At 40.5% G+C, this 27,157-nt stretch overlaps 1 protein-coding gene across 7 annotated transcripts in view; it reads right to left on the bottom strand.

Moving 5' to 3' along the window:
* The window catches only part of PECAM1 (platelet and endothelial cell adhesion molecule 1), a 36,002-nt gene extending 10,031 nt beyond the window's left edge, over positions 1 to 25,971 (bottom strand). For 4 of the 7 annotated variants that reach the window (XM_058039055.1, XM_058039056.1, XM_058039057.1 and 1 more), the window contains exons 1-13: positions 21,124 to 21,395; positions 20,952 to 20,978; positions 19,539 to 19,841; positions 18,555 to 18,854; positions 18,171 to 18,440; positions 17,555 to 17,815; positions 16,339 to 16,620; positions 14,215 to 14,496; positions 13,684 to 13,791; positions 12,805 to 12,832; positions 9,252 to 9,322; positions 8,537 to 8,593; positions 7,223 to 7,291 (exon numbers count right to left, since the gene is read on the bottom strand). In XM_058039055.1, coding sequence (XP_057895038.1) covers positions 7,223 to 7,291; positions 8,537 to 8,593; positions 9,252 to 9,322; positions 12,805 to 12,832; positions 13,684 to 13,791; positions 14,215 to 14,496; positions 16,339 to 16,620; positions 17,555 to 17,815; positions 18,171 to 18,440; positions 18,555 to 18,854; positions 19,539 to 19,841; positions 20,952 to 20,978; positions 21,124 to 21,157 — 2,092 coding nt within the window. In that variant the 5' untranslated portion in view covers positions 21,158 to 21,395. Of the gene's footprint in view, positions 1 to 2,907; positions 2,965 to 7,222; positions 7,292 to 8,536; positions 8,594 to 9,251; positions 9,323 to 12,804; positions 12,833 to 13,683; positions 13,792 to 14,214; positions 14,497 to 16,338; positions 16,621 to 17,554; positions 17,816 to 18,170; positions 18,441 to 18,554; positions 18,855 to 19,538; positions 19,842 to 20,951; positions 20,979 to 21,123; positions 21,396 to 25,841 lie in introns of those variants that run through there. The other 3 variants (XM_058039053.1, XM_058039054.1, XM_058039059.1) reach the window with 2 other exon arrangements.
* Between the last annotated feature and the right edge of the window lie 1,186 nt (positions 25,972 to 27,157).

The raw sequence follows: 27,157 nt of genomic DNA, 5'->3' as shown, positions 1-27,157 counted from the left end.
AGAAAAGGCTTAAAAACAATGCCCATGTAAACATCCTGAACACCAAATGTGCTTCTGAATTCAACTAATCTTTCAATAACAATGCAAGGACAACTTCTTATCTCACAGTTGCTAACAGAGCAAAGTGAGCAGCATCCTCCTTAAACTCTCATTACAGCAGAGGAAATCCAGCATCCAACCAACCAGAGACTGACGTTATTTGACTTTCAATCAAAACATACCTGACTAGAATGGAATTTCACAAATCACCTGCTTTTCCCACTGCAAATGAGTTAACTGTAGTCAACCACCTGCAAGTCTTCTGGGAGTTAAATGTGCATTTGACAGTTTGTTCCTGTCTATGTAAATGTAAAACCACCTCCTGAGTCCTGACACTCAGAAGGAGGAAAACAGCACAGCAGGGAGGATGGGGAGTCTTATCCACAGTGTGGTGGAGGCACTCAGATGGCAGAAGCAGGAGATAGCATAGCCAGCACCAGGAAAATAAAAAGAAAAATCATAATGACAGATGTTCAGCACACTGCCAAAGGCCTGGGAAAGATCAGAGCATTATCAGCACTATGGGCTCCTGGTGCAGATTTTGGATAAGAGCAAGCAACAGCTACAGAACTCAATAACAACAAAACTCTATAGCAACAGCTACAGAACTCAAAATACAGGAGTTGGTTCCTGCTATGGCATCTGCCTTACTGGGGGTAGCAGTGAGAGTTGTTAGAAGAATGAAGAGCAAAAATGTTTTAGCTCAGTCACAAAGAACTTGTCAGACATAACAAATACTGAGTGTCCTTCAGCTTCCTCTCTAGTGCACACAATTTATGGAATGCACAGAAACCCCTTCATAAGACAAAATTGCTTATGAAGCATTCAATTCTAATTAAACCACAATAGTTACCTACAAACAAATAATAATAAAATGTTACATAGGTCTCAGGGGTTAAATATGTCAAACTGTGTAGTTGACACCAATTCCTAAACTCATGTGATTTCCCCAAGGACACGTTTGTCTGAATCATTGCCTTCCTGAAGCTGCTTGTACTCCTGGGCTTTTGCTCAAAAATATCAAAGAATAGAATGGTAAATCAACTTCTGCACCCACTAGTCATGTTCAACATCTGTCACAATTGGCATAATTTAATATGCTTATATTAATAGATATTAAAATAGAATATTTCATAGGGATCCTCCACTGCATTTACACTTTACCACCTCACAATCACACAGCCTATGAAAAATCCAAGGTAGTGTTACATTAACTGTAAGCTAGCACTGCACTGCTGGGTGATGCACTGCTTATCTAATTGAAACACTTTTCCTGTGTATCAGTCAGGAAAAACAGACGTGATTGAAACAATAAACTGGCACTGTGTTTCCAAGAATAACTGAAGCTGTAGAATGTTATGCCTAAAAGAGCAAGTGGACTGCAAGATTAAGGGGTGTTTGCAGAACCTCTGCTTAATTCAGCTCAGAATTTCAATCATATCCCATTTTACTGAGTTCCCACTTTATGGTATTACAGTCTTTTAAATGGTCTTTGAATTTCAGCTCTGCTGTACCAACCTGGAGTTTGCACCCTCTGTTATGTACCAGAAAAAAGCAGGGCTGGTGAGTGGTGTGAGAGTCACCCTCACACCTGGGCAGAGCAGGTGGGGGTTACACAGCAGCTTCTGCAGCTTTTTATAGGTCCAGTTCACACTCACTGGAGAACATTTCAGAACATTTGTGGCCTTGGGGCTCAGCCCTAAAATAAACTGTGTTTTTTCTCTTGGTGGTTCTGCATGATGTGTCTGGCCACACTCTTAAGTGTGAAAGATATTCTGATTTTCACTGCAAGGCTGTGAAAAATGAGTACACCACACAGGCACAGCACCAAGGATTCTGAAATTCCTTTGCCACTGTTGTCACTCTCTAAACACTTTGCCTTAATGCATGACCTAATCTCTCTGTTTATTCAGCTGTAAAATGGAGATAAAAATTGCCATGTAAGTCCTAACAAGGAAAAATTAAGTAATGTTTTCTAAAGTACATGGAGACCCTCACAATAAAAGATTCCCCAGAGATATACTGTGTCAGAGGTGGGAAATGCCTTATAGAAAAAATAGAAACTTAAAGCACAACCAAAAATTAAAAATGGCACACAACAAAGCCTGAATGGGGACAAAATATGAATGGCTTGCAACCTAATATTTACAAATCTAGACTTCCTAACACAAGAGAGGAGAGGAAATCCTTTCCAATTCAGACTTTGACAATCTATGATGAAATAAATAATGAAATAAAGTAATCTTTTAAGGCACTCTCTGAACTGATTAGTGCCAGAACATTTACAGACAGTAATTGCCAGCAAGCTGCCACTGCCCACACACAGGTCTGTGTTAGAGGAGCTGCTGAAATGATCACATTGCTGTAAAGGCTTGGAGAGGCTGCTCTTGGGGCCTTTATAGATATTTGCTGGAGTTACACCCAAAGCAAATGGAATATTTTATAGCATGTGACAAACATGCTATAAAATGGTCAGTTCAGAGACAAATATTTCTCTTGAGCAGTTTGAGATAACAGGACCTAGAATCCAGATCCCTAACAGAGATCTTGATTCAGATCCAGATGTATGGCCCAAATATTCAGCAGATCCAGCACAAATGGGCTGATGAAGTAGATATTACAAATATTAATACCATTGATTTGCAAGGAGCCATGAAGATGTCATGCATTTTATCAACTTCTGTGATTTTGTAGCTGCACTTTGGTATGTTCCTATCCAATGTGACTTGCAGCTCTTCTTTATTATGGCAATTATGTTCTAAATATTCAGTCTAAATATTATCTTATAAAATATTTAGTCACAAATTTATCCCTAACCTCTACACACACGCTTCCTTAAAGTGTTTAATTTTTCACTAGCTTACTTACCATTATTAGTTTTTCTGATTTCACTATAAACTGTTTCAGTCCCCTTCTGTTCAGGAGCTGGAAAATGTATTGGCACAGAATCAATATATTTTCTTTTATTGTTTTCTTTTTCTTTTTTCTTTTTGTTTGTTTTTTGTTTTGTTTGCCTTATGAAAAGCTCCTTAAACAAACAGAACACACTTTTTTACTTTCAGGAGAAGCAGCTACATAAGCAGCAATGAGCCTGTGGAGTCTGTGTGAAAAGTAAGCACAACCCCCTCCCCAAACCAGCCTGTAAGGGTCTGAGAGAAGGATGTCTCCTTCTATGTAAAATTGATGATGAAAATCTGCTTCCCTTTCTAAATTTGACTTCAACATCCTCCTAATCTTCTTCTGAACTTGAACCAATACTGCTTTAATTTCACAGAGATATCTACCACTGGAGAATGGTTTCTCTGGATCACTTTGAAGAGCTTCTTCAATTTGTTCTAAGGATTTAGGGATCCTAGCCCTGAGGAGATCTATCACTTGGAAGACTAACATAAAGCCTTTTGGCAACTAGCCTGATTAAATCTTAATGGCAAAAAAAAAAAAAAAATTAAATTGCTGCGCTTTGGGAAATGTCTCAGAAGAATATTTGCAGATTTCACACTGCACAGCTTCCATTTATCTGGGAAAGGTCTCCTTTTGACAGAGAGGCCTGAAAATAGCAAGAATCATTTTCTCTGTGGTCAGCAAAAACTTCTGGCCAGTAGGAGAATAGAACAATCTCCTGGATTTATTGTATGGCTGTAGTTTAAAAATCCCTGGACAATCAAAGTGCTCCAAAACTGGGCATTGAAAATCACTTTCTTCTGTGGACTTTCAACAAACCAAGAACTAAATTTTTCTAGTTAAAGTTAAATTAAAAAAAAAAATTAATTGTTGTCTCCTCTTTGCAAAAAAAACCAAAAAAATAAAAAAAGGAAAGAAATTTAAATTTCTGGATACAGAATCTTGTGCTTTAGCTATTAAAAATCCCCAACATTTAAAAAATTCAGACATACTGATTTTCAGACTCAGACTGCAAATCTATCAGGACTGTTACTGTTCTGCATTGCCCTGAAGAACCCACGTGTCTCTGCCACCACATTCTGATTTCCCAAAGTTAATTCCATTAATTTTTTTGTTTTTAAATTCTGTTCAGCATCCTTTAAATGCTGTGAGCTAACACATCAGAATGGAGTTGCAAAACTGCTATTAATTTAAACAAAGCAGCTACACCTCCCCAAATGTCTAATCACAGCTTTCAATCTTGCAGCTTTGGCATGAACTTGCTTTGCAAAATAATTTTAAGATCTCAAGGCATATTTCAAATGCTTACAGACTACTGTTTAAATGATCAATTCAGTTTCCACTGAAGTAAGAATTAATCTTCTTGGAATTTTAATCATTAGCTCATTTTGTCTAAGACTCTTTTTTAGCAGGTAACAGTCTTAAAACTACTCCAATTGACTCTGTGCAAAGACTTGGTTTGAGGCATTTCCTCAGTTTGCTTTTTTATTTTTATCATACCCAGTTCATTATATTGTGGTATAATGCCACTGCCCATGTTATTTCCTTTGTCAACCTTCCAAAAGTCGTCCTAGCACTGAAAAAATGCACCAGGAGAAATTACTTGGATGATTTGACATTTTGTTCCCACTAATTTTATAATGTTGCCACCCTGCAGATAACTAACCAGATATAAAAGTAAAATAAGGAGAACATTCTTACTCAGCCATGATTAGCAGTTTCTGCCTTGTCACTTCAGGGATATTTCCTGATCTGACTTTAGCCCCTGCTTTTGGTTTTGCTCAGATTCCCAATAAAGGGTTTAAATCACCTTGCCATCTTTTTTCTCAACTAAGCTTTAGAAAAGACAAGCACTGTATTTTTGTCAAGCATACAAACTTAGTAAATATTGAATTTAATAACTCCAGATAAAAGTATTCCAGCAATTAACAGATAGCTTAGACATTACTTGAAAAACAGGGTAAAACAGTGTTTTCAAATGTAAGTAATTATTTACTGATAAAGACAAGGTGTTCATCCTTCTACAATAATTTCAACTTTGTTTGAAGTGACATTCAATCAATCCCAATTCCCAGAAGTGACAAAAAGGCAACTGCTACAGCTTAGATACTGCAGCATTTATTGCAGTAGCCTTTCACAGTACATAAAATATGACTCTCCTGCTCCTGAGAACATTAGTATTGACATTGACAACACTGGCAGGAGGAACAAATGATTGGAAAGACAAATTAAATTGAGGTTAGGCCAGAGAGATCAAAGAAATCTGCAGTTCCTCAAAAGGCAGAAGGAGTCAGACTCTGTGTAGCTGCTGGATGAACAATGTGTGCCCAGAGAAAAGGTAAATGTGATTTGCTTTGTCTTCCTTCAGAAAATAGGAGGAATCAGAAGAGGGAAAAGGGATTTGGAGCAAGGTGATAATCTGAAAGTTCTGTTCCCTAGGAAGGGCTGGTCATACCCACACACAGACATGAAAGAATATTATGACTGGGAACAAAACCTTACAATAACATCAACGTAACAGAAGTATCAGCAGCAGCCCTGTGGCCAAATTCTCTCTCTGGGTGTACATGATTATTATACAGGAATATTAAGAAACTTGGCTTTGCTTCTCTTTTCCCAAGAATAAATCTCATCCTGTTTTCATTGTGATAGGCAGTGCAGAGCTCAAGAGATAACTTGGTTTCATACAACTTCTTCTATTTAACTGTATTTAAGCAGCATCCTCAGGATGCTCTCAGGGAGGAACACATTAAATACTTTCAGTGCAGTTTCCATTTCCATAACCAAAGCACTCCACTGTGTCCTGGGGCAACAAAGGAAATCGATCAGGGGACTGCTCATATCTCTGTACACTCCAGCACAGCTCAGAATTACAGAATCTATCAGTGTTGTGTGCCATGCATAGGTCTGTAGCATGAGGCAGCACTCAATTAAAATCATCTGATCTCATTTACAAACCATGGTAAACATTATTCTGTGGTTTAATGGGGTTCTATCTACAGAGCATAGATAATACCTTATTGCTTAGTCTGATATACAGGAATAGTGTTATATAGGAAGAATGGATGAAAATGCTGTTTTTATAGGTGTTGATCTTGAATTTAATAGGGCTTTTAAATTAAATAATGCACTATGATATGTTACTGTTCTACACCATTGTAGAATTGTAGTGCACACTCAGAAACAGTTGGAACAATTATGAGCCCAATTCTGAAGAAGAGTACAACAACTCTGGTCCTTCAGTGCAGAATTTAGCAGGGGTGGGTAAATAGCCTGCTTCAAACACAGGGAAGAGAGACTCTGTGATGAATGATAGCAGGAAGTGAAAACACAAAGCACAGGAGGACTGGCTGCTCCAGGAGGGCTTGGCTGCTAAGCCTGAAGAGTGAGCACTCTTGCCCAAACATCTGTGCCACCAGCTAAACAATCATGTCTTTGGTCTCTGCAATAAGTGACTAGTCCTTCCTACCAGGAAGGAGGAAATTTATCCATTTCTTTCTCAGTCTGCCTCTCATTCAGCTGAAGCAAAGAAGCAAGAGCAGAGCATAAACTTCTCTTGCAGGGTTTATTCACTTTAACCAACTTGGAGCTCTTTGCAAATTTCTGAAAGGTTTAGCAGCTTTCAACACAAGGCCATAATGGCATTGGAGTTCTCCAGATGACACAGAATGATTGAAGTGGGCATAAATTTCCATGGCTATTTCTCCTTCAAGGCTGCAGACACGTACCTCAGCCCCATGCTCTGAGGTCTGGTTACTGCAGGGAGGAGGACAAAGTTATCTGGGCATCAATATCTCATTTCTCTGTTCAAGGTGCCACAAAACCCAGGATGCTCTCCAGGCCTCTCCAGACTAAATCAACACCTTCTCTATCACAAGTGAATTACAGCTTTGACCCTTCAACCAGTTCCTTTACAAAGGAGGAAATTCCACTGGTTTCTGTTCTCCCCATTACCTTACCCTGTGGGAACCTCAAGTTGCTCTCAGTGAATTTGGTCTCTTTAACATGGATATTTCACAGCAGACTGCCACAGCTCCAGCTGGGAGCCTTGCTCCACACAGCCCTCCTGTAAATGGGAATGATCCCAGGGGAAGAGCTGCAGGAACAGCAGCACAGGAGCCACAGCATCAGCCAGGTTCAGAAGCACTCCTGGCAGGAGACTGTCAGCACACAAAGCACAGCCCTGGCCTCCCCAGGTGCCAAACCAGGCCAGTGTGAGGGAGCAGCAACAGCCCCAGAGCTGCTCCCCAAAATAACCCATAGAGGCTGGAGAGTTCATTACCTCTGTGAGGATCAAGCGTGGAGACTTCAACTTCAGTGTAATCCACCTCAGCACTCTCAAGGTCAGGTCCTGCCCCAAAAATATCAAGAAGATGTTTCTTTGTAGGACTACATGCTTTGTCTGAGCTGTGGGCATGATCCTGCTGCTATGTACAGGATATCACAGGATAAATCAGATTTACTTATTTTCTGAAATTATTGGACAAATCCCAGGTGACTGTGATAGTGCAGGACCAGGCCCTGCTGATGGCACATGGGAGTTACTCTGCTAAGTTGTAAGGCCAGCCAGCCCATTCCTCAGGGTCATCCCATCCAAAGGGCAGAAGACCAACTAAAGGCAGATTTCTGAAACTGTGGGACATGCAAATTGTGCCTAAAACTGTTACTTGCAATGTAACACCTTCAAAAGTGGCACAACACAAAATAGAGCTTCTCCCATATTTCTGCTCCAGCTGCTCTTCCCCCTTCCTCTCCCTGCCATTACTTTCTTGTTTTCTGTGGCTGCTATGGCAGGACATTTCCCATTCTGCACTTTCCCCACATTTCAAGCCATCTTTATGTCTTTCATGGCCTCCCTCATCACCTCTCATTCTCCAAATTTCTGCTTTGCCAATTTGCCCATTTCAGCACTTTCCTCCTAAGCTTTCTCCAAGCCCCACATAAAACATTTAGAATGGAACCCACTTTCCTCCTCAAAATGCTTCTGTGCCACAACACCCTCAGCAAACCTGGCAATGATCTGACATCTGACTTACAGGACCAGGGCTGACAGGAACTGGCTACCTGGGTACAGCAGACACAGAAACAGCTGCTGCTTTCTACTCTATTTTTAGAGTGGGGTGGGGATGGTTTTCTACCACATTTCTGTAAGAGCTGGAAGGAACCACAGCATTCATTCACACTGAAATCCTGCAGAACAGATTTGGCAGATTATTTTATTCAGATATTCGGGTTATTTTTAGATTTAATTCTTAGATATTTCAAGATCCAGAGAAGTGAAGAAATTACAGAGAAGTAAAAGAAGCAGAAATCTGTAGAAAAACTTGGTTTTTTAAACAAATCAGAATATTTGTTATATAGAACTTAATATTTTGAGTATAAGTTGTATTTTTATACTGCTCATCATTAGATGGCTTGGGATCCAGCACAGCTAATTACACTGCATAAGGCAATTGATAAAAGGGTTCTATTGGTGTCATTTTGGACATGGGAAAGAAGGGATGGCCCAAACATTACTACTCACTACTGCCATTAGAACATCAAGACTTTCAGTTATAAGATAATTTAAAAATCTATTGTTTAGGTATGGAATTACCTTTACTCTCATCTGTTGATTTCATGTGGTTTTCATTATCTTCAATATAACCTGATCCTAAAATATGAAAGCCAAAGTTGAGCTGACAAAGTATTTATTGTAACCAATTAAATAAATGAATTACACAGCTGCAATTCCCACTGTCATTATCTGTATTTCTATATAACACATTCGACTTTTAGATTCCCACTAAGACATTCAGGTGGGAAGAATGTGGCTTTTTAAATAATCAGCTAACAAACACACAAGGGGTAACTTTATCTATGTCAGATGCTCTAAACATCACATCCACCTGCCATTGCCAAGTGCACTGAGGTCCTGCAATGAAAAGGTGCCCAGGCAAATTAACATCCCTATAACTGTGGTCACATCACAGGGCCATGTGCCACAGTTCAAATTTCCTCTCTGAAATAATTTTCTTGCAGCTGTGTCAAAAGCAGAAAATAATTTTCTTTTACCATGATTTCTCCATCTGTGATATTGTCAATTGATTGCCTGGGAGAAGTGTCAGACTTATAAACCAATCTGTGTAAGACGTGCTCATAAAAACTGTACAAAGACAAAATGACAGAAGATACCTTGGACAATGTTACTGGTATCCCTCTGTATTCCCAAAACATTGGGCCCCATCCAAACAATAACTATGAAGTCCAGAACTTTAAATAGATGTTTAATTAAACCAATTTACTAACAGTATCATAGCAAAATTACCTACCTGAATAGTAGTTTCCATCACTGGGCGGTCTTGTTAGTTTTTCACTTGCCAAGCTTGGAGCCAAGGCAGAACTGAAAAACAAACCAATAAAATTTGATATAATTATCCAAAACCAATCAATAAAACCAAGAACATGATTCTGTGCAAAGATCAGTCACTGTCTATGCTGGCTACCACACATTCTTAATCACTGAAACCGATGAAAATTTTGCCTTTGCTTTAGGAGAAACACAAGGAAACTTTAAGGTCAAAAATGTTCCCTATTGCATTATTCTTCTTTATGACCTCTGTATTTTCAATTTTATTCCTTATTTAAATGCATTCAGATACAGACCTGACATTCTTGTATTTCACTTATCTGGCTTTTTTTCTATTTTTAGAGTATTTCCTCATCCTGTTGTTGTGTTAGCAGGTGGAACATGAAGCACAACCATCTATTGTTTGCAGGTGTGTGCTGTAACAAGCTATATTCACGTGAAGCAAGGCTTACAGCCCTTTATACACAGAAATATTGCATGACTATAATAAAGCACATTTGGTTTAACCCCAGATGGCAGCTAAACATCATACAGCCACTCACTCACTGCCCTGCCCTGCCACAGAGGGATGGGGAGGAGGATTGGGAAAGGATAAACCCCATGGATTCAGGTAAGAACAGTTTAATAATTCAAATAAAGTTAATAATAATAATAATAATAGCAATGAAAAGGAGAGAGAGAGAGAGGGAGAGAGAGAGAGAGAGAGCCCAAGGAAAGCAGGGGATGCCCTGAGCAGCGAGCAGCACCTCCCGCAGTCCCAGGCTCGGTGCAGTTTTGCTGCTGGGGCTGTGCTGTGACAGTGACCAGCACCTGCTTTATTCAACCTTCAGTAACCCTGCAACAGAAAGGTCTTCCAAGAGGTGGGACCAGGCAGCTGCTTCATTTCCTCCATCTCCAAGGCTGCTACACTGAAAGCCCTCCAGGATTCTTCTGGCTCCTTGAAGTACTCACTCCTGAGATAGTCTATGCCCAGGGAACCTCTGGGCTCGTCCCAGTGGGGGCTTCTGATTCCCAGTCAGGCTGATTTCAGCCTCCAGCAGTCAGCTCTTGGGATCCCCCTCCAGACACAGAAGTGGTTTCTGTCCCTTCACAGCCTGATAACATCAGGGTACACTGTGCACCCGTGTCTGCTGCAGCCTTATACTCCTGGGGGGCTGACGTGATGGCCCACGTGATCCACACAGCCCAGTGAGCAAGGCTGTCCCTCTCTTCCACAGGGCTGCAGGCAGAGCCCCTCTAGTCTTGCTCATAGGTTTATGCAACTTGCTTCTTGTGAAAAGGGAGCTGAATTCCTTTCCATAGGATCAGGAATAAGATCAGCCCTTCCACTCTCTCTGAGGAACTGCCCACTGCAGACTGCAGCAGCAGCTTTCCTGGGAGAACCCCTCTTGTGATTGTTCTTCCTTGCAATTCCTTCCTAGGCCTGAAGTAGAATTTCTATCCCACTTCTTCATGTTGTCTCTGCAGGGCTGAAGAAAAAGCCAGGGTCTCCCCTGGTGTGTGCCCTCAATATCCTCCCTTGACCAAACAACACTTTCTATTACCAGCTGAGGTTCCGGACTCTGCACGTGGGAAATGTAATCCAGATCCTCTTTCAGCTGCTCAACTGGTTTCTCCACAGCAGGGACAAGGGAGGAAGAGAGAGATCTTTCTGTGTACTGCAAGAGTTGGGGAGCCCCTGCCTCCACCACTGGTGCCTGTTTGTGTCTCCAGACAGCACTGGCAGTGAGCTGTTGGATGATGATGGTGCACTCTGGTGTACACACTTCTGATACTTGGTGTGTGCACATCAGGCTTCATCTGGATCTGTGAGTGACCATGTGTTGTTTGGGTCATAATAAATTATCTACCTCTAAGCATGGCCAGTTCCCTGCTGTACTGAGTACTCCATTATGGTCCACTTCCCTGGGTGAAACAGAACATCCTCCTTGAAGAAATACCTTTCCTTGACAAGAGCTGCTTCCAGAGGCTGAGGACTTGTGTTACTTTTCCAATCACCTTGTCAATTCACCCTTCCCTAGAAAATGCTCACAACTGCTTGGCTTCTCTACTCCCTAATTCCACACCAGCAGCCCCATTATCCCAGCATCTGAGCATCCAGGTGATAATGGGCTCTCCTGGATGATGGCTGAAATCCTTTTGCATATCCTGCAGCTCACTCAGGGATAGGGATCGGGTGCTTCTTGTTCTGCCTCTTCCTCCTGTTCTTGTTATGACCCTGCTTTGTCCTTCTTTACTAAACAAGCCATCTTTCCTGGGCATTTCTCTTCCTTTTTTAAGGGGCAACTGCTACAGACAGGGCTTGGTCCTCTGGTTCAGCTGCATCACCCACCCCTGGGGTGAGCAATCACAGTGTCTGTGGTTACTGGAGTTTGAGTGCCCACTGTGCCTGTTCAGGGGGTTGGAGTAGCTGCAAATAATTTTTTGACCCTAAACAAGAACTGAACCACATTCAGCCACTTGCTGCTTCCTACCAATAGGACCATGCTGGTTCCAACATCCCAAGTGTAATCAAAATTTTCCTAATTCTCAAATGCTCTGGAGAAGAAAGGGAGGCTGTGGGAAGACGTCTCTCCTCCATAAGCTGGCTGTCCGAGGAGTCGGGTAAAAGATGTAATTGTGAATAATTCCCAACAGGTGTCTCCCCACGCACAGGTGATGGCAGTGCTGAGACCCGACCAGGTGAGTTAAAACAACACCCTGAGCCCTGCCCCGAAGGGAACAAACACAACAGGGGGCAGTAGTGCAAGCAACGTGTTGGAGAACACAAATTTGTTTGAGAGCAAACAAATCAACACGGTGACCAGTTGTTATTAAACCACAAGGAATGCTTGTAACAAACTTGTTTCAACATGCACTGGCCAGATCTGTTGTTAACTTTGAGTCCCACGTTGGGTGCCATAGGAGCTGTTGTGGTTTAACCCAGCTGGTAACTAAGCACCCTCCCTCACCCACCCCACCCCCACTGGGACAAGGAGAAGGATTGGAAAAAGGTAAAACCCAGGTAAGAACAGTTGAGATAAGAACAGTTTAATGATTGAAATAAAGTAAAATATAATAATAATAAAAATAGTAATAGTAATAATAATAGTAGTAATAATAATAATAGAAGGAGAGAGAGAGAGGAGTAAAACTCAGGAAAAACAAGTGATGCTCAATACAATTGCTCAGCACCTGCTGACTGATGCCCAGCCCAGCCCTGAGCACTGACCAGTGCCTCCCAGACAATTCCCCCCCAGTTTCTCTACTGGCAGTGACACTCTGTGCTGTGGAAGATCCCTTTGACAGTTTGGGTCAACTGTCCAGGCCACCATCCTGCCTGGCTTCTTGTGCCCCTGCTCACTGGCAGAGCATGGGAAACTGAAAAGTCCTTGACTCAGTGTAAGCACTACTTAGCTAAACAGCAGTGTTATCAACAGCATTCTCACACTAAATGCAAAACACAGCACTGTACCAGCTACTGAGAGGAAAATTAACTCTATCCCAGCTGAAACCCAGACAGGGAGGCATCTTACCCAGACATCTCCATGGATGGTCCTTTAGCTTGACAGAGAAAAACAAAACTTCTATTAATAGATTGCACAAGTAAAGAATTTAAAAGTAAAAATTAAACCCAAAAATATAGCGATTGTCTACTCCTGTCAGAGTAGCTTCTCCTGGCTATCACAAAATTAATTACCTCATGTCTTATAGCTTGTTTATCTCCCAGATCCCTTAAATCTCTCTTTCATAGAAAGCCCCAGATCCCAAACCCCAGATTTTAACCAAGCCAATTTAAACAATCTGGGATGCTGAAATTCTCCAAATTTTCCCAAATAATCTGCTATGTACAGGATATCACAGGATAAATCAGATTTACTTCTTTTCTGTAATAACAAGACCTAAAAAAAATACCTTAACAATAAAAGACAAATCCCTCAATGAAACTGTATTACAGAGTGGAAGAAAAGACCTAATCCCATAAATTAATGGTCTAAGTTTCCTTCATGAGGACTACAGAGGTAGATCAATTACACCTGAGTTGGGACTCCAAATCAAATTTTTATACCTCTGTAAGGGATCAGAAACCTCCTCAGGCCCAGTCTAACTCTACATTGCCTGAGACTGAATTTCAGACCTAGGACTGCATGGGGACAGTGTAATTCTGGCCTATTTTATAAACTTTGCTTCCCTAGGGCTGCCAGCACTATTAGTTACATGTTTTGCCCAATATGCTTGGAAAGCTTCAGCACATTTGTAGCCTAATTTGAGTCACCTAGCATTTTCAGTAGATTCTTTTAATTGTGTTTAGTCATCTCTGAAGCCTCACCCCCACAAGCCTTTGCTGCTGAGACAAATGCAAGTTCAAATGTGATACATTTGTCCCAAAACAAAGAGAGGGGGAACATCATTACCCTTTTTCTTCTTACACAAAAACCACCACAAAGCGACTGCTCCTGCTCCTGCCATGGCTGTCAGGACAAATGCAGCAATGACTCCTTTCTGCCAAGCTGCTAAGATGACTGCAAATAAGAAAAACATGTTTAAGAGAGTAGTTAGTGACAGGTCAACACTACCAAATTCTGTAGCTCCTGACCTTCCATTTTACTACATATCAGCCTTCTTACACACTGGGGAAGATCTTGGAAGAGGCTTGTGTGCCAGGTTCTCTAGTGAGCCTCTCCTTTGTTGACCAAAAGCTCAAGCTTGTGATCAACAGCTTGGTTTTAGTTTGCATCTTGCTCCTTTGGCTTTTGGGCACCCCCTTAATTTTTCCATGTAAACTGGACAATCTCTGTTTATAAAGACATCTCTCTGTTTAACTTCTGGAACAAAAACCACCAGTAAGGTGGCATTAACCACTCCAGTAAGGGAGTTACATTGAGGAACATCTCAAATCACCTGTAAAGGTGACAGAATTGGCAGTTTATCATTAATGAGCTCACCACTGATGGTTATTGGATGGCTCCTCACGTCCACGCTGGCTCGGTTCGAGGCCATGCAATAATAGGTCCCTGTGTCCCTCCTCTTCATTGTTTTCTTGTGCCATATGGTTCTGTCTGAATATTCCCTTGCTTCATGCAGAAGTTCTTCATGATCAGTTTTTTTAAAAAACTTGAAATGAATTGGCCAAGATCCTTCCTTCACAGAGCAGAGGAAAGCAGTATCACTGCCAACTTCTACTTCTCCATACGGAACACTGCCCAAACTGGCACCCCTGATTGGTACTACAGAGGAAGGCACAAAGAAAACAAATATTAGCACTATTAGAAATAACTTTGATGACAAAATATTGTATTATAGAAATGCTTGCTTTAATGCTTAGTTAAACAGAGACTGAATGCACAGTATTAATCTTTCTGAACAGTCTCTGCCAGACAGCATCCTCTAGTAAATATTTTTATAGACCCAGAAATAGAGAGGGCATGATAAAGAAACAAAGCAGACACAGGAAAAAATTATATCCATTCCAGAGAGGTCAGTCAGTCTCTTTCCTTAAAATCCTTTGGATGCCCCTCTGGCCCCAGCCTACAAATGATTTCGTTTCCAGAAATAATACACTCAGCAGTTCCATTGTTTAAATAGTTATGGTGCAATTTATGTAGTTCTGCTTTCAGAGTTATGTAGAGTTATGCTGGTTTATGCTAACTCTGTGGTAAGAGTGTTCTTGTAACTTTTAATATACAATAGAGGGTGTCAGGAGATAACAAACCGAGTTGTCCAAAAGCAAATCCCAAATTTCAGTGGTTACAGAATACAGCAAACACAAGGACAGAAGTTAGTTTGCATTTGAAGAAGTTGTAAGAATATACATAGCCAAACCATAGTTTTAAGTCTGCTGGTTTACAAATGAAGCATATGAGCATACACAGAACTAGCCTAGGAGCAGATGAGCTTCAGCCTTTGTAATTTACAGGGGGAGAAAATGGACACACATTTTGTGATGCAAGACATGTAGAATGTCAGCAGCTTTGCAAAATGTTTGGGATATGAAGTGTGTTTTGCTAAAATTCCAAAAGAAAAGTTCTCTGGAAATATTAGAAGTGTGTTTGGGGAAGAGCTATGGATAACACAAGGCAGATATAAAGAAGGAATCATTAAGGCAACACTGGTACAGAAGCAGAGGAAGGAAACCAGATTTGACATGAAAAGATGGTGGTCATGGAAGCTGTATTTGTATTAGGAAGTGGATTTAGATATAAGACATGGGTTACTATGACTGAGCCCCTGACAGAGAGAACTGCTCTGGAAAACATAAGTCCTTTTCCAGATCTGCTACAGACAGAAAGGACAGAATACAGAGAATCTGAAGTCACCACCTCACCAGTGATGGACTGTGGAAGACTGGCTAACAAGGCTCCAAACAATGACCTTCTCTTGAGAACTTCTAAACAGAGTCACAATATATCCCAAACCACAGCTCTGACACCTGGGATACACCAGTTCCAGCAAAGAAATTTCCACTTGTTAATGGACCAAAATTATGCATTGTGTTTGTTTATTTGTACCTTGTTATTTCAAAATACCTTGACTTTAAATCTCCCTAGATAAAACTCTTCAGAATTTTATCATTGAGCTTCTCTCTACTGTTAGTGAACAGTGGAACTGATGACTTTAAGGTGAGTCCTAAGGTGCTGTAATCTGGGTGAATGCAAATACTGTATTAAAAAGCAAATGGAGAGTGTGCAATAATCCAACAGACTCAAAAGAAATGCAACAATTCTGCATTTATCTGTTCCAGTCATACGTAACTCAGGGTCAAAACTCAGAAAACAGCCTATTAACCACAAGTTTATCTTATTAAGACCAACACAATTTGGGTTTAAACCAGGATGCAAAGCTGAAAACTCCTTGGTAGAGAGAAATTAGCTCTTCTTTTTCAAAGATCAAGAATTGACTTCTACTCTGGTCCTGGACTACTGTGCTGTGATAGGCAAATATTTTACCTCAAGTGAGCAAGAACTTGCAAACATTTCACATCCATTTTTCTTAGTCCACCACTTGCTGCTACAGTTTCAAAAATCTAAATATTACATTAGACAACAAGAAGAAGAATTAAACAGACTTACCTATCACTGTGACATTTAGAATATTGCTAGTTTTCACACCACTGGAGTGATTGTTTCTAGCATCACATTTGTACCCTCCATTGTCATTTAGTCCAATATCTTCATCCAGGAATGTAGCATATGTGTCATTAGTTACATTTTTCTTAATTTCATCCCCTTTGTAGAATGTGAATGTTATTGGTGGTGTTCCCATCACTGAATGACAGATTAATTGTAGAGGCTTCCCTAATACCACCTCTGGTGAGCCACTGACAACAGAAAGAGTTGGCTTGGAGACTGGAGCTAAAAGGTGAATAAAAATTGTTGCAAATTACACTGCATTAGGCCAAAAGACACAATATTATTTTTTATAAAACATAAATATATAATATTTAGCTACTTTGCAGACACAGTCTATATTGGGAAGCTCTGCCTCATTGAAATCCTCATTTCCCCCCATGGAAATGGGGGGATTTGAACAAATCAATAGCAAAGATAATAGAACATATGTGACTTTGAATAAAGCAGCATAGAGGGACAATATGAAGCAAAACAAGGAAAGGATCAGTGACACAGCTGTGGATCATCCAGCTCCAAAAGCAGTTCTGACCCAAGGAACAAGTGTGCTCCATGTATGACCTGAGGGAGATTGCACAGCTCCTCCTCAGAGGAGCACAGTGAACAATGCAGTTCATGCCTTGGACAGACTGGAGAACCCCTGTGTCTGCTCCATGAGAGGGAAGGGCACTGGAGTACTCACAGCTGATGAGCTGGGGAGGGGGCTGTGCTTAATAAACCAATAAACCCTTGGCTTTTCTAGAGTAGAGCCAACCAGATGAGCTCTGGCTCTCCTGGCTTTCTGCCTGGAGGGGCAGGTGCAGGGATTCAAGGCAGGCACTGACAGAGCTTCAGATCAGTGAAAGTTTTGCAGAACATTCCTGGCTCCTGCAAATGGTAGTGAATGGAAGTTTATCTGGTCCCCAGCAGAACCCAGGGACCAGCAGGAAGCCACTCCAACTCCCTTCTCTGAGGGCCAGCCCTGGAAAGTATGACTTGATTATATCACAATACACCAAATCCTCTGCAGCTAAAGCACATCCCACAGAAATTCATGCTGTAAGAACCAACACACCCTGCTAGTTCATGGACCAGAGACTGATTCTGTAAACTGATGTCCTTATTTAAAAGCTTCTGCTTTAGCTCCTTCCCCCACCCTGGTGGTTCTGTGTCAACTCACCATAAACACTTATCCTTACAGGTTTGCTCTCCTTGACTATTCCTTTTACTTCAGCTTTGCAGGTGTAAGATCCAGTATCATTCACATTAACTTTAATTGCTAAGATTCTAGATTTTTTCAACACGATGTCTCCACTGGAACTTTTCCGTAGGATAGAGAAGTTGGCTCTCCGTGAACCATTAATGCTGCAGTTCAAAATTAAATCTTTATTTTCATCCAACTGAGTCATAGAAGCAGATAGTGTTGGCTTGGGAAATAATTCTGCAAGATAAAAAGAGAGGTGATTCATTCAAAATGAGCCTGGAAGAATATGACTACTTATCTCAAAGTATACAGAATGAAGGACATACTGATAGTTTATAATTTGGGAACAAATGTGTTATTTTCAGGGAAAATAGAAACTTAGCATTTGCTTGAAACAACTTTTCACAGGTTGTTTGAGGATATTATTTTAGTTGGGAGGTATAGGTGGGCAAAAATCAGAAACAAAAATCAAACTAGCCTTCAACTTACAGAAAATTTACACTTGGATCTGGAGGTTACACTTGGATCCTGAGTTCTGCCAAATTTAAATATTAATACTTTGAATAAAATCTAAGATGAACAGAGGTTTTACCTGACACAAAGACATTCAGTTTGGTGGTTTTAGACACTGCTCCTTGCTCCACCTTACACAGGTATTCACCACTGTCCTCTTGAGTAGCTAATGTAGAGTATTTCAGAGATTTCTTATCTCGTACACTGTTCAGTATTGTTCTGTTTTTCTGGAAGATGATTTCAATGCCACGCATTTCAGTTGCCACGGTTGAGCACTGAAATTCTATAGTGTCTCCTTCTGTAAGGTTATTGGAGGGTGTGGTGATCAGAGTGGGATTTCTAAATGGTTCTGCAAGAGAATAGATATAAACATACAGATAGATTGATATACATGTAAATATGTGACCCAACTTTTATCAATGGCTAGCAAAGAAATGTAAAAAGAAAAGCTGAAACAACTTACCCTTGACTGTAACAAGTGTTTTGTTGCTGTGTTGGGAGCTCTCCCATCCAGATTTTACTTGTCTCTTGCCAAAGCAATCAAATTGTAAAATATTATCTCCTGCTTCAACGTAATATTCCATTTCAGAAAAATTTTGGTTTTGCTCAGCTACACGTTTTGCTATAGGCTCTGAATTTGTCTTTATCTTGCGGAAATAGAACTCTAAAGGAGGTACTTCTTCTGGCAGCTCACAGCGTAATTTCACAATTTCACCCTCTGAAACTTCTTTTTTGTCAGCAGTCAGGATTGGCTTGGTCATTCCTTACAACAGGAAACAAAGAAAAGAAACAGAACTTTGCATAATCCTGAAATAAACAGTACCTCTGATGACTGTGGGAATGATTTATACCGATTAACAGATGCAAACAGTTTGCAAGAACCAAAAGATGACCCCATAACACCTCAGTGCTGACAAATTCTGTCCAAGATGCTTTTCCAGGGAGAAAACATCACCTCCAGTCAAGAACATGTCTAGAGAGTGTATGGATGGAGGTGGCCTCTGTTTTCATAAGAGATGAAAAACAAGACTGAGACAACATTGTCTGCAAAAGTGGCCCATGGCTGATGCTGGCTTTGGTGCTGGCTCTCACACCCTGAGCACCCCTGTAGGTTATTTCCAGCATTTCCAGGAATCTGCCCACCCCTCATCACAGTTATTGGGGTGGGCACAACTTTCACAAATAATTCTTTCTCTAGCCTAGGGAACAGAGGCTCAGCATACAGACTGTGCTCCTGACTAGCACTGATCTGGCCTGGAGCCTTGGGGTCCTGAGCTCATTTCTGTGCCTTAACATGGGGGATTAGTACCAAACCCTCATCAGTACTGTGATGTCAAGGATAAAACACACTTTGCAAGATACCTTGTTTAAGCCCTGACTATTATTCCTTCCCTGTAAGGTTGTTCTCTCTCTGTACCTCATCTGCCATGTCTGACAGAACACTCACCTGCAACCCAAACATAGATGGGCTTACTGATAACCAACTTGTCACCTGCTTTCACCCTACATTCATAGTCTCCTGTATCTGCAGACTTGGCCACAGGTATTTCATACCGTGCATCTTCTTTGTCTGATATGGTCATAAACACAAGCTTCCCATCCTTAAAAAATGTGAAATTGTGCTTCAGCTGGAAATCAGTATTTTTGCTAATATCAGCATGGCAGATGATTGACATTGGAGCTCCATTCTTCACTTTGTCAGATGGTTCAGCCTTGATTTTAACTCCGTTGAAAGTAAAAACTTGATAGACTACAAAAAAGAAAAAAAAAATTTATTTTAAATTAGTCCAATACAACACAGTTATCTCAAGCTGCCACATTTAAATTACAAAAATTAATTTTTAAATTTACATTTCATTTGATAGAAATATTGTCATTTAAACTGATAAGTGCTTTTAGAAATAAAGCTCATGGTATTATTTATATAAGTATGTATATATGTATAGAAATGTGTGTGCATAGAAATATATTCTGGCTTCATAACCACAGCAAGAAAAAGAATTTGTAGCTTAAATGTTACAACTGTTAGGCTCCTGGTATAATTGATATTTATGTTCTCACATCTTGAGAAACAAGTATAGAGGAAGATGTATAAGTTAATTCACTTTCTCTTCTTTAGAACTTACACTTCGGTATCTATTCTGGTCAGGATTTGTATTAGAAATTGCTATTCAAATAGAAAAACTTTCCTGCATCTAAAGAAGTCCCTTGTCCTGCACACTTCCCAGCTATTTATAATGAGTCCTTGCTAGAGAGTCTTGGCCATAAAATCAGTGAAAAGCTGTGAATTTCTTTGCATGTGAATAAACCACATGACAGCAAGGAGCAAACATTTCTCCCAGGTGATGGGAAAAAGGAAGCATGCAGAATGTACGTGCTGGGAGCCAGCAGCATGATAAGATAAAAAGTAAACATGTTCTTTTCAGAACACCATTTCTGAACTCTGCTCAGCCATGATCAATTCTTTTGCAGGATCAGGACACAGTGCCCTTAATTTCTATTCCATAATTTTATCCTTCCTTCTTCCTCATGGGCATGAGAAGGATTCTCACATATCAAAACAAAATGCTCATTTTCTCTGCCACCTGTTTTGTGGCTCAATAAAGCAAATTACTTTAGGAAAGATTTCACCTTTATTAAGGTATAAGTAGCACATCTCTGATTTAAACACTATACCAAGAAGCACCACCAAGTAAGACCTTTTTTTTCATATAGCCAAATTTCATACTGAGCTACTGTAGAGCAAATCCAAATAAACTCTGTTATAGATGCATAGCAACTGAGGAATTAGTTAAATTAGTTATATTAAATTTCTACATAAAAACTCCCAACAAAACGATAAAAATCTACCATTCCCTACCTTTCCCCTGAGCGTAAAGTTCTGAACCTGGGGAAAAGAAAAAAGAGAAGAAATGTTATTTTCAAAGCTTACAGATTGAGACACGGTGATGCAAAACTGTAAAAAGCCTCAACCAACCCCAGACAAAGCAGCAACACTTGTACCCACCCAGAGACTCAGTTATCAAACTTACACTGCAAGAAAATCACCAGAAGAGCAAGATACATCTCGTTCCTGAAGAGCAGACACTTTAATTCCAAAATAAAACAATATTCATTATCAGAGGTGATGCCTCCAGGTACCAAAACCACGTTTTGCTTTTTTCCCTTGTTGTTTTATGGAAACAGATAAAAATTTGCCATGAAAATTTGTACGTTTTCCCCGATCTTCAGCAGAAACTGCCTGGATCAAGTAATCGTTCCCATTACTGGAAACTGGAAATGGCAAACAATGAGAATGTATCTGCTGCTCCCAGGCAGATTACTGGGCAGGAAGTGACTGGACTTTTCCTGAGGGCGCTACCAAACGCATTTGCTTTGTTTAATTTCTTAAGGTGTATTAAAAAAACAAGACGTTCCAATGACATTATCCTGCAGTTCCTGTCAATATGGGTATTTTTAAGTCACTATTAACCATTTAGGAACAGAAATTACCTTTGCTACTTGACCTCAGCAGATACTTGAGCAAATACTTCCCTTCATCCTAACAGGAGACTCTTTCAGAGAATAGATGTACATAATTACTCATTTTCCCCCTTTACCTCCATTTCTAGGTCTTCCATTTTTGCTGTGGCAAAGAACACCTTTACTGTAGTTTACACAATAAATTAAAATTATCTCAAAAAGCAGAGGTACTGTTGTGTGAGACTAGAATATTGACAGGTGGATCTCTCATACTACCATCATATATCAAAAACCTGGATCTGCACCAGATTTTATTTTATGCAGTTAGGATAGCACAAAGGACACACAATCACAAACCCTAAACCCCTCAGGAAAGAATTGGATGCAGTTGCAATTCTCAGCAGAAATCTGCAGCAGCACTGGCACAATGTGAAACAGAATTCTTCCCCATTGTCCAGGATATTCCTCTCAGTATATCAGCCTACTTTTAAGTCACATTAAGCCATTCCCTCCAGGCCTGATACTGACTGAAGCCTACAGGCTGGACAAAGTGAGTTTAAACCAAGCCCTTCGGAAAGTTTCTCACATTGTGTGACCCAGAACTCCCCAAACTGTGATCTAGTTATTCTTGAAAACTGAGTGCTCAGCTCTTAATCTCTTTGTTTTTTCCCTTGTGGACAGAGCCAATGCTTTCCTTTAATTCCAGCAACATTTTCCAGGCTTGTTAAAACACTGCATAAAACAATACAAAATTACTGAACACAGAAGTCCATAAATGAGACAGACAGTTCTCATAAGCCTCACTGTTCATATGAAATCCCTTTCTTTCCTCCTGGGGTGAATGAAAGCTGTAGTTTTCCCCCCAAACACTATTTTAAAGCTTTAAGTCTACGTCAATGATGGTATTACCCACATCAGCGTGGAATTTTACAAAAGGAAACAGAAGGAAAACACTCATCTATTTAACAATGTAAGGGCTGCAAGAACCTCTGGCTGTTTTACAGAATGGCACAATAGTCACAGCAATTAGGACTGAGCTGGTAACGAGCACTGCTGTTTGTCCGGCTCAGTCCAGGCTGTTTGAAACAACCACCAACAAAAGCCTGGTGGCTTGGCCAGCTGCCAGCCATGGTCCCCAGGGACAGGTAAAGGAAAAGAGTAGGAGGACACGTGGCAGGTGGAGAACAAAGGTAAATCAACTTTTGCTATTGGTAACAAAAAAATAGGAAGGAAGGAGATTTTCCCCTTCCCCTTTTCCCCGCAGAAGAATTCAGCAGGACATGAAAAGCCCAGCAAAACCACAACAGTCTTTCCCACGGGGGGACAAAGGTTCCTGTGAGCCCCAGAGGGGGAAGGAGGGTGAGGGTGGGCCAATATCCTTCAGAAGGGCCAGCAGGGCTCAGGTCAGAGCCAGGTTCACGTGGAAAGGCCAGCTTTAGGATGAAATGGCTCAGGATTAAGGTTCAATTACTCCAAAACCAGAGACTGTTGCCAGATGTCACTCCCAGGTGAAGTCCATTTCACAAGATCCTCCAGGCTGATTAAATTGTCATATTCCTGACAAGCCTCAAGGTGTCTTGGAGAGGAAAACCAAGCTGCTATTGACCAAAACCCAAGAATTAAATTCTACTGCAGGAATTTAGGCCAAAATAACATGAAACTTGAGAGGAAAACATTTCAAACACACAAGAACATTTTGATACTATCTTCCACGCTTAAACTGGAAACCACATTGACCTAAATGATGCAAGCTTAAAATACCTGTGCCAGAAACACACATGCACATTTTCCTGACAGCCATTTTAATGCCATCTTTCAAGATACATTTTCTGAATTACATAAGATCAAATTTAGTCTAATTCACATAATATAAAAAACTCTATTCAATCCCTATTATATCTGTGGGAAAAGCAGGATTGACCTCAGAAATGCAACACACCTCCTGAAGCAGCCAGAATAGCCATTATAACCTGACTGAATGCCCTTTGAAACCCATGGGAATCATCCCATTTAATCTACTGCCAATGAGTTGGACCCTTACACACTAAACCTCATCTGGGAATTCTCAATCCCTGTTTCTACTGGCTGGATCCTCTGCTACATATGTGACATTTCCTAAGAGCCACCAGCTCTGGCCACTGAACAGAGCTTTGCTGCAATGAGAGGCAAAGCCCATTTCCCTAACTAAGGGGAAAATGCTGAATAAGATTTTCATTCTTTTCCCTCTGCAAACAGAGTGGTTTTAGGCAGTCCCTTACAACAGGAAAGGCAGCTCAGAGCTCCCAGCACTGTGCAGCTGTTTTGTTTCCATGTGCTCACAGCAGAGAGCAGCCACAGCACCGACCTCCAGCACGGACATCCCACATCTCACCAATTCAGCCAAACCTCTGGGGCCCCCAGACTTGGTCCCCTGGTCCCAAATGCCCATTCCTGATGGCACTTTCACTTTCTTCAGAAAAGATGAAAGCTTTGTGTGTGTCACCTTCCTGTTCTAACTGGCTGATTTATTAATGAAACATTTTTGGGCTCAGAAATCTTGTCACTGATCTTGGAGAATCCACATAATTTCATGTGTAGGTTCATTGTTTTTAAATACCCTTCACTGCTATAGAGGTCTATCTACCAATGTTTAGGATTTTTCTAAATTTTATTTTATAAAGTTTTTAATTTCAGAAACTGATGTACATCTACACTGATGTCAACACAAGTTCTCCAGCAACTAAATCAAGAACAGCTCTGATTTCTAATCCCTCAATTCCTGACACATATAATTGTTTAACTGCTTTGATTTCTTACAGCTGTGACTTGTTTTGCTTACTTATCAATTCTGTTTCAGTATACTCACAGATAATAGAACTATAGCAACACTGCTGTTTTCACAAGTCTAGAAAATCCCTGGTGAGCTGGGAATGAAACAAATTCTTTGTACACACATTTTCAGGGCATATTTTCTTCTCTTGAAAGTGGGACATTTGCATCAATTATTTTTGTTTTAAAAGCATCTCTTTATACCTCCCTAGAGAAGAATAAAAAATTAATTTTTCTCCATGGACTTGAATACTTACAAGAACATTAAAGAAATTAACATTGCCTTTTTTTGAGAAGTGTGGAAGTTCCACAAATTAGAATTTACAAAAACTCTGAATTGCCCAGTTTGTCTGGGTATAAATTACATTTCACAATGGCACCATCTGCTGGGAGATGAGCAAGACAGTGAAGCACACTGGGCTTCCCTCACTGCCCCCTTTCTCAATTCAACATTGGATGACTGATATCCAACACCTCCTCCAAATGGCAACATAAATTAAGCCTGGAAAAGCAACTAAAGGAACCAGAAGGCTGATAATGACAGAATATCACTGTGGTTTTCACCCTGGAAATTCTACTTTTACTACAGCAGGAGCTAATTATTACTATTTGGTTTTCTGCTTCCTCACTGGTACAGTGCAACACTGGAAAGAGCACTGGAAATCTGTCTTGACTTGTGTTTCACACAGCACGCTTAGAAATTCTTCCAGACAAATAAGAGAAATTCCTTCTTTCAGAGATGCGAGATCAATTGGTGATTACAATGTGTCACAGACATCTTTTATGAAAAATCCTTTCCTTAGGATTTTTCCTCCTGAGAAGCTGAGAGGCCTTAGGAATAAAATGTAAACAATGATTATCTGCTGCTGTGGAATGCAACAGGGGCATCTGGGATTGGTCTATAGAGTTGTTGCTAATTAATGGCCAATCAGTCAGCTGGCTCAGACTCTGTCTGAGACAAGCTTTTGTTATCATTCTTTCTTTTTCTATTCTTAGCCAGCCTTGTGCTGAAATCCTTCTTCTATTCTTCTAGTACAGTTTAAATATAATATATATCATAAAATAATAAATCAAGCCTTCTGAAACATGGAGTCAGATTCTCATCTCTTCCCTCACCCTTGGACCCCAGTGAACACCATCACAAAAATGTGATCATGGTCTGTGAAAACACCTGGAACTGTCTCTGTGCCAGTTGTGTGGGACTGATTCAGCTCCTCAAGGACATTTTTAGCTGCTGTCCAGTACTGGATGAGCAAGTTCCTCAGTTCAGAAGCACACATCACACCCTGTCACTGTCACACACTGCCCTTCACTGGCAATGGACCAGCATTTGCTCAACTCCAGCATTTCCAGATGCAGCTGGAAAGAAGCCTCAAGCTCTGCAGCAATATCCACCAGAGCATCAGCACTGACAGAGGACAGGTCAGTAACTGCAGGCTGCAGAGGGAATTAATCCTGGAAATATTTTTCTTTCTCTTACCATTATTTTAATATTGCTTGATGATTCCACAAGCATTATTCCACATCAGTTTCATCAGTAAAATTCAGCTGGTGGTGACTCAATGAGCTGATCCAAGTTGACAGAAAATCTTTCAGCAGCCTGTGCAAAGCAAGAGGCAGAATTGATTTGCTCCTGATCTGCTGCAGGTGCCCACACACAGCCAGCCATTGCTGCTCCTCAGAGAACTGATGGATGACTGCACAGAGGGGCAGATACTCCTCAGATACATCTCAGAGTACACCAAGAGAGGCTTGAAAAAGGCTGGAAAATAGATATATGACTGATAATAGTCAGTCCTGGAATATGTGTTCCATTTTAAACATTTTTTCATTAAATCTGTTAGGTATTGTGGGGGAGCAGGGGGGAAAGTTTAACTTTTATCAGAGGTTAGGAACCAGAAAAAAGTTAAAATTACACCTGTAAGTAAACTGAGTGATTAAGCTAACAGAGCACTCTATCCTGCACTCTTACAGCAATTCCTGAAAACATTTGTCTGGAATACTTTTCACGCAGGGATGTTTGAATCTATCCCAAGAGAAATGCATTACTAACCCCAGTTTTTGGTCTTTCATCTTTTTTTTTTTTTTCCTTTCTTTTTCCTTTGTTGGGAGATGATTTGGAGGACAGACATACCATTCAAAAATATTTCATCTCTGGGGGATTTGGGAGCTGCTAGCTTTATTAAATTGGGTACCCAAAAGTTCCTTGCACCCGCTAACATGTTCTTTGCAATCTGCAGACAATTGAAAAGCATTCACTATGTCAAAATTCTCTTTCACATCCAGAATAAATTTAAAGCTACCTTAAATATGCATAGAAAAGAGATCCTTTCCTTTTCTCTTTTTTGTTCTCCAGAAAAACAATTCTCTCACAATCAAACTTGAAACAAACAGCAGACTTGCCCCCACAGCCTTTTTGAGTAGGAGTGTGAAAATCCAGCATTGAGTAACCTGCCTGTAGAAGCAAAACCTTTTTGCAGACAAAACAGAAGCCTTGATTTAATCCATCACCTGACATAACTGTCAGTCCATGTGATTTCTGGCAAACCTTCTGCAGACATCCACTGCAGCAGATGCTCCTCCAGACTGCAGGACCTCTTGGGATGAGAAACTGGGACTGGGAATAACTATTTATAATAATTCTTAGAACTGCTGAAACACACAAATTTCCTTGGAAGCCCGTGACAGAACAAAGTTTTTACTACAGAAATCCATCCCAAGTTAAAGAACTGACCTTGTGAATGAGAGCTCAGATTTATTCCCTTCCACCTGCTGGCTTGAGGCAGAATATTGTCA

This window comes from Melospiza georgiana, chromosome 21, assembly GCF_028018845.1.
Source record: "Melospiza georgiana isolate bMelGeo1 chromosome 21, bMelGeo1.pri, whole genome shotgun sequence".
In the NCBI taxonomy this organism is placed as follows: Eukaryota; Metazoa; Chordata; class Aves; order Passeriformes; family Passerellidae; genus Melospiza; species Melospiza georgiana.
This window is presented reverse-complemented; position numbering and strand designations above follow the sequence as displayed.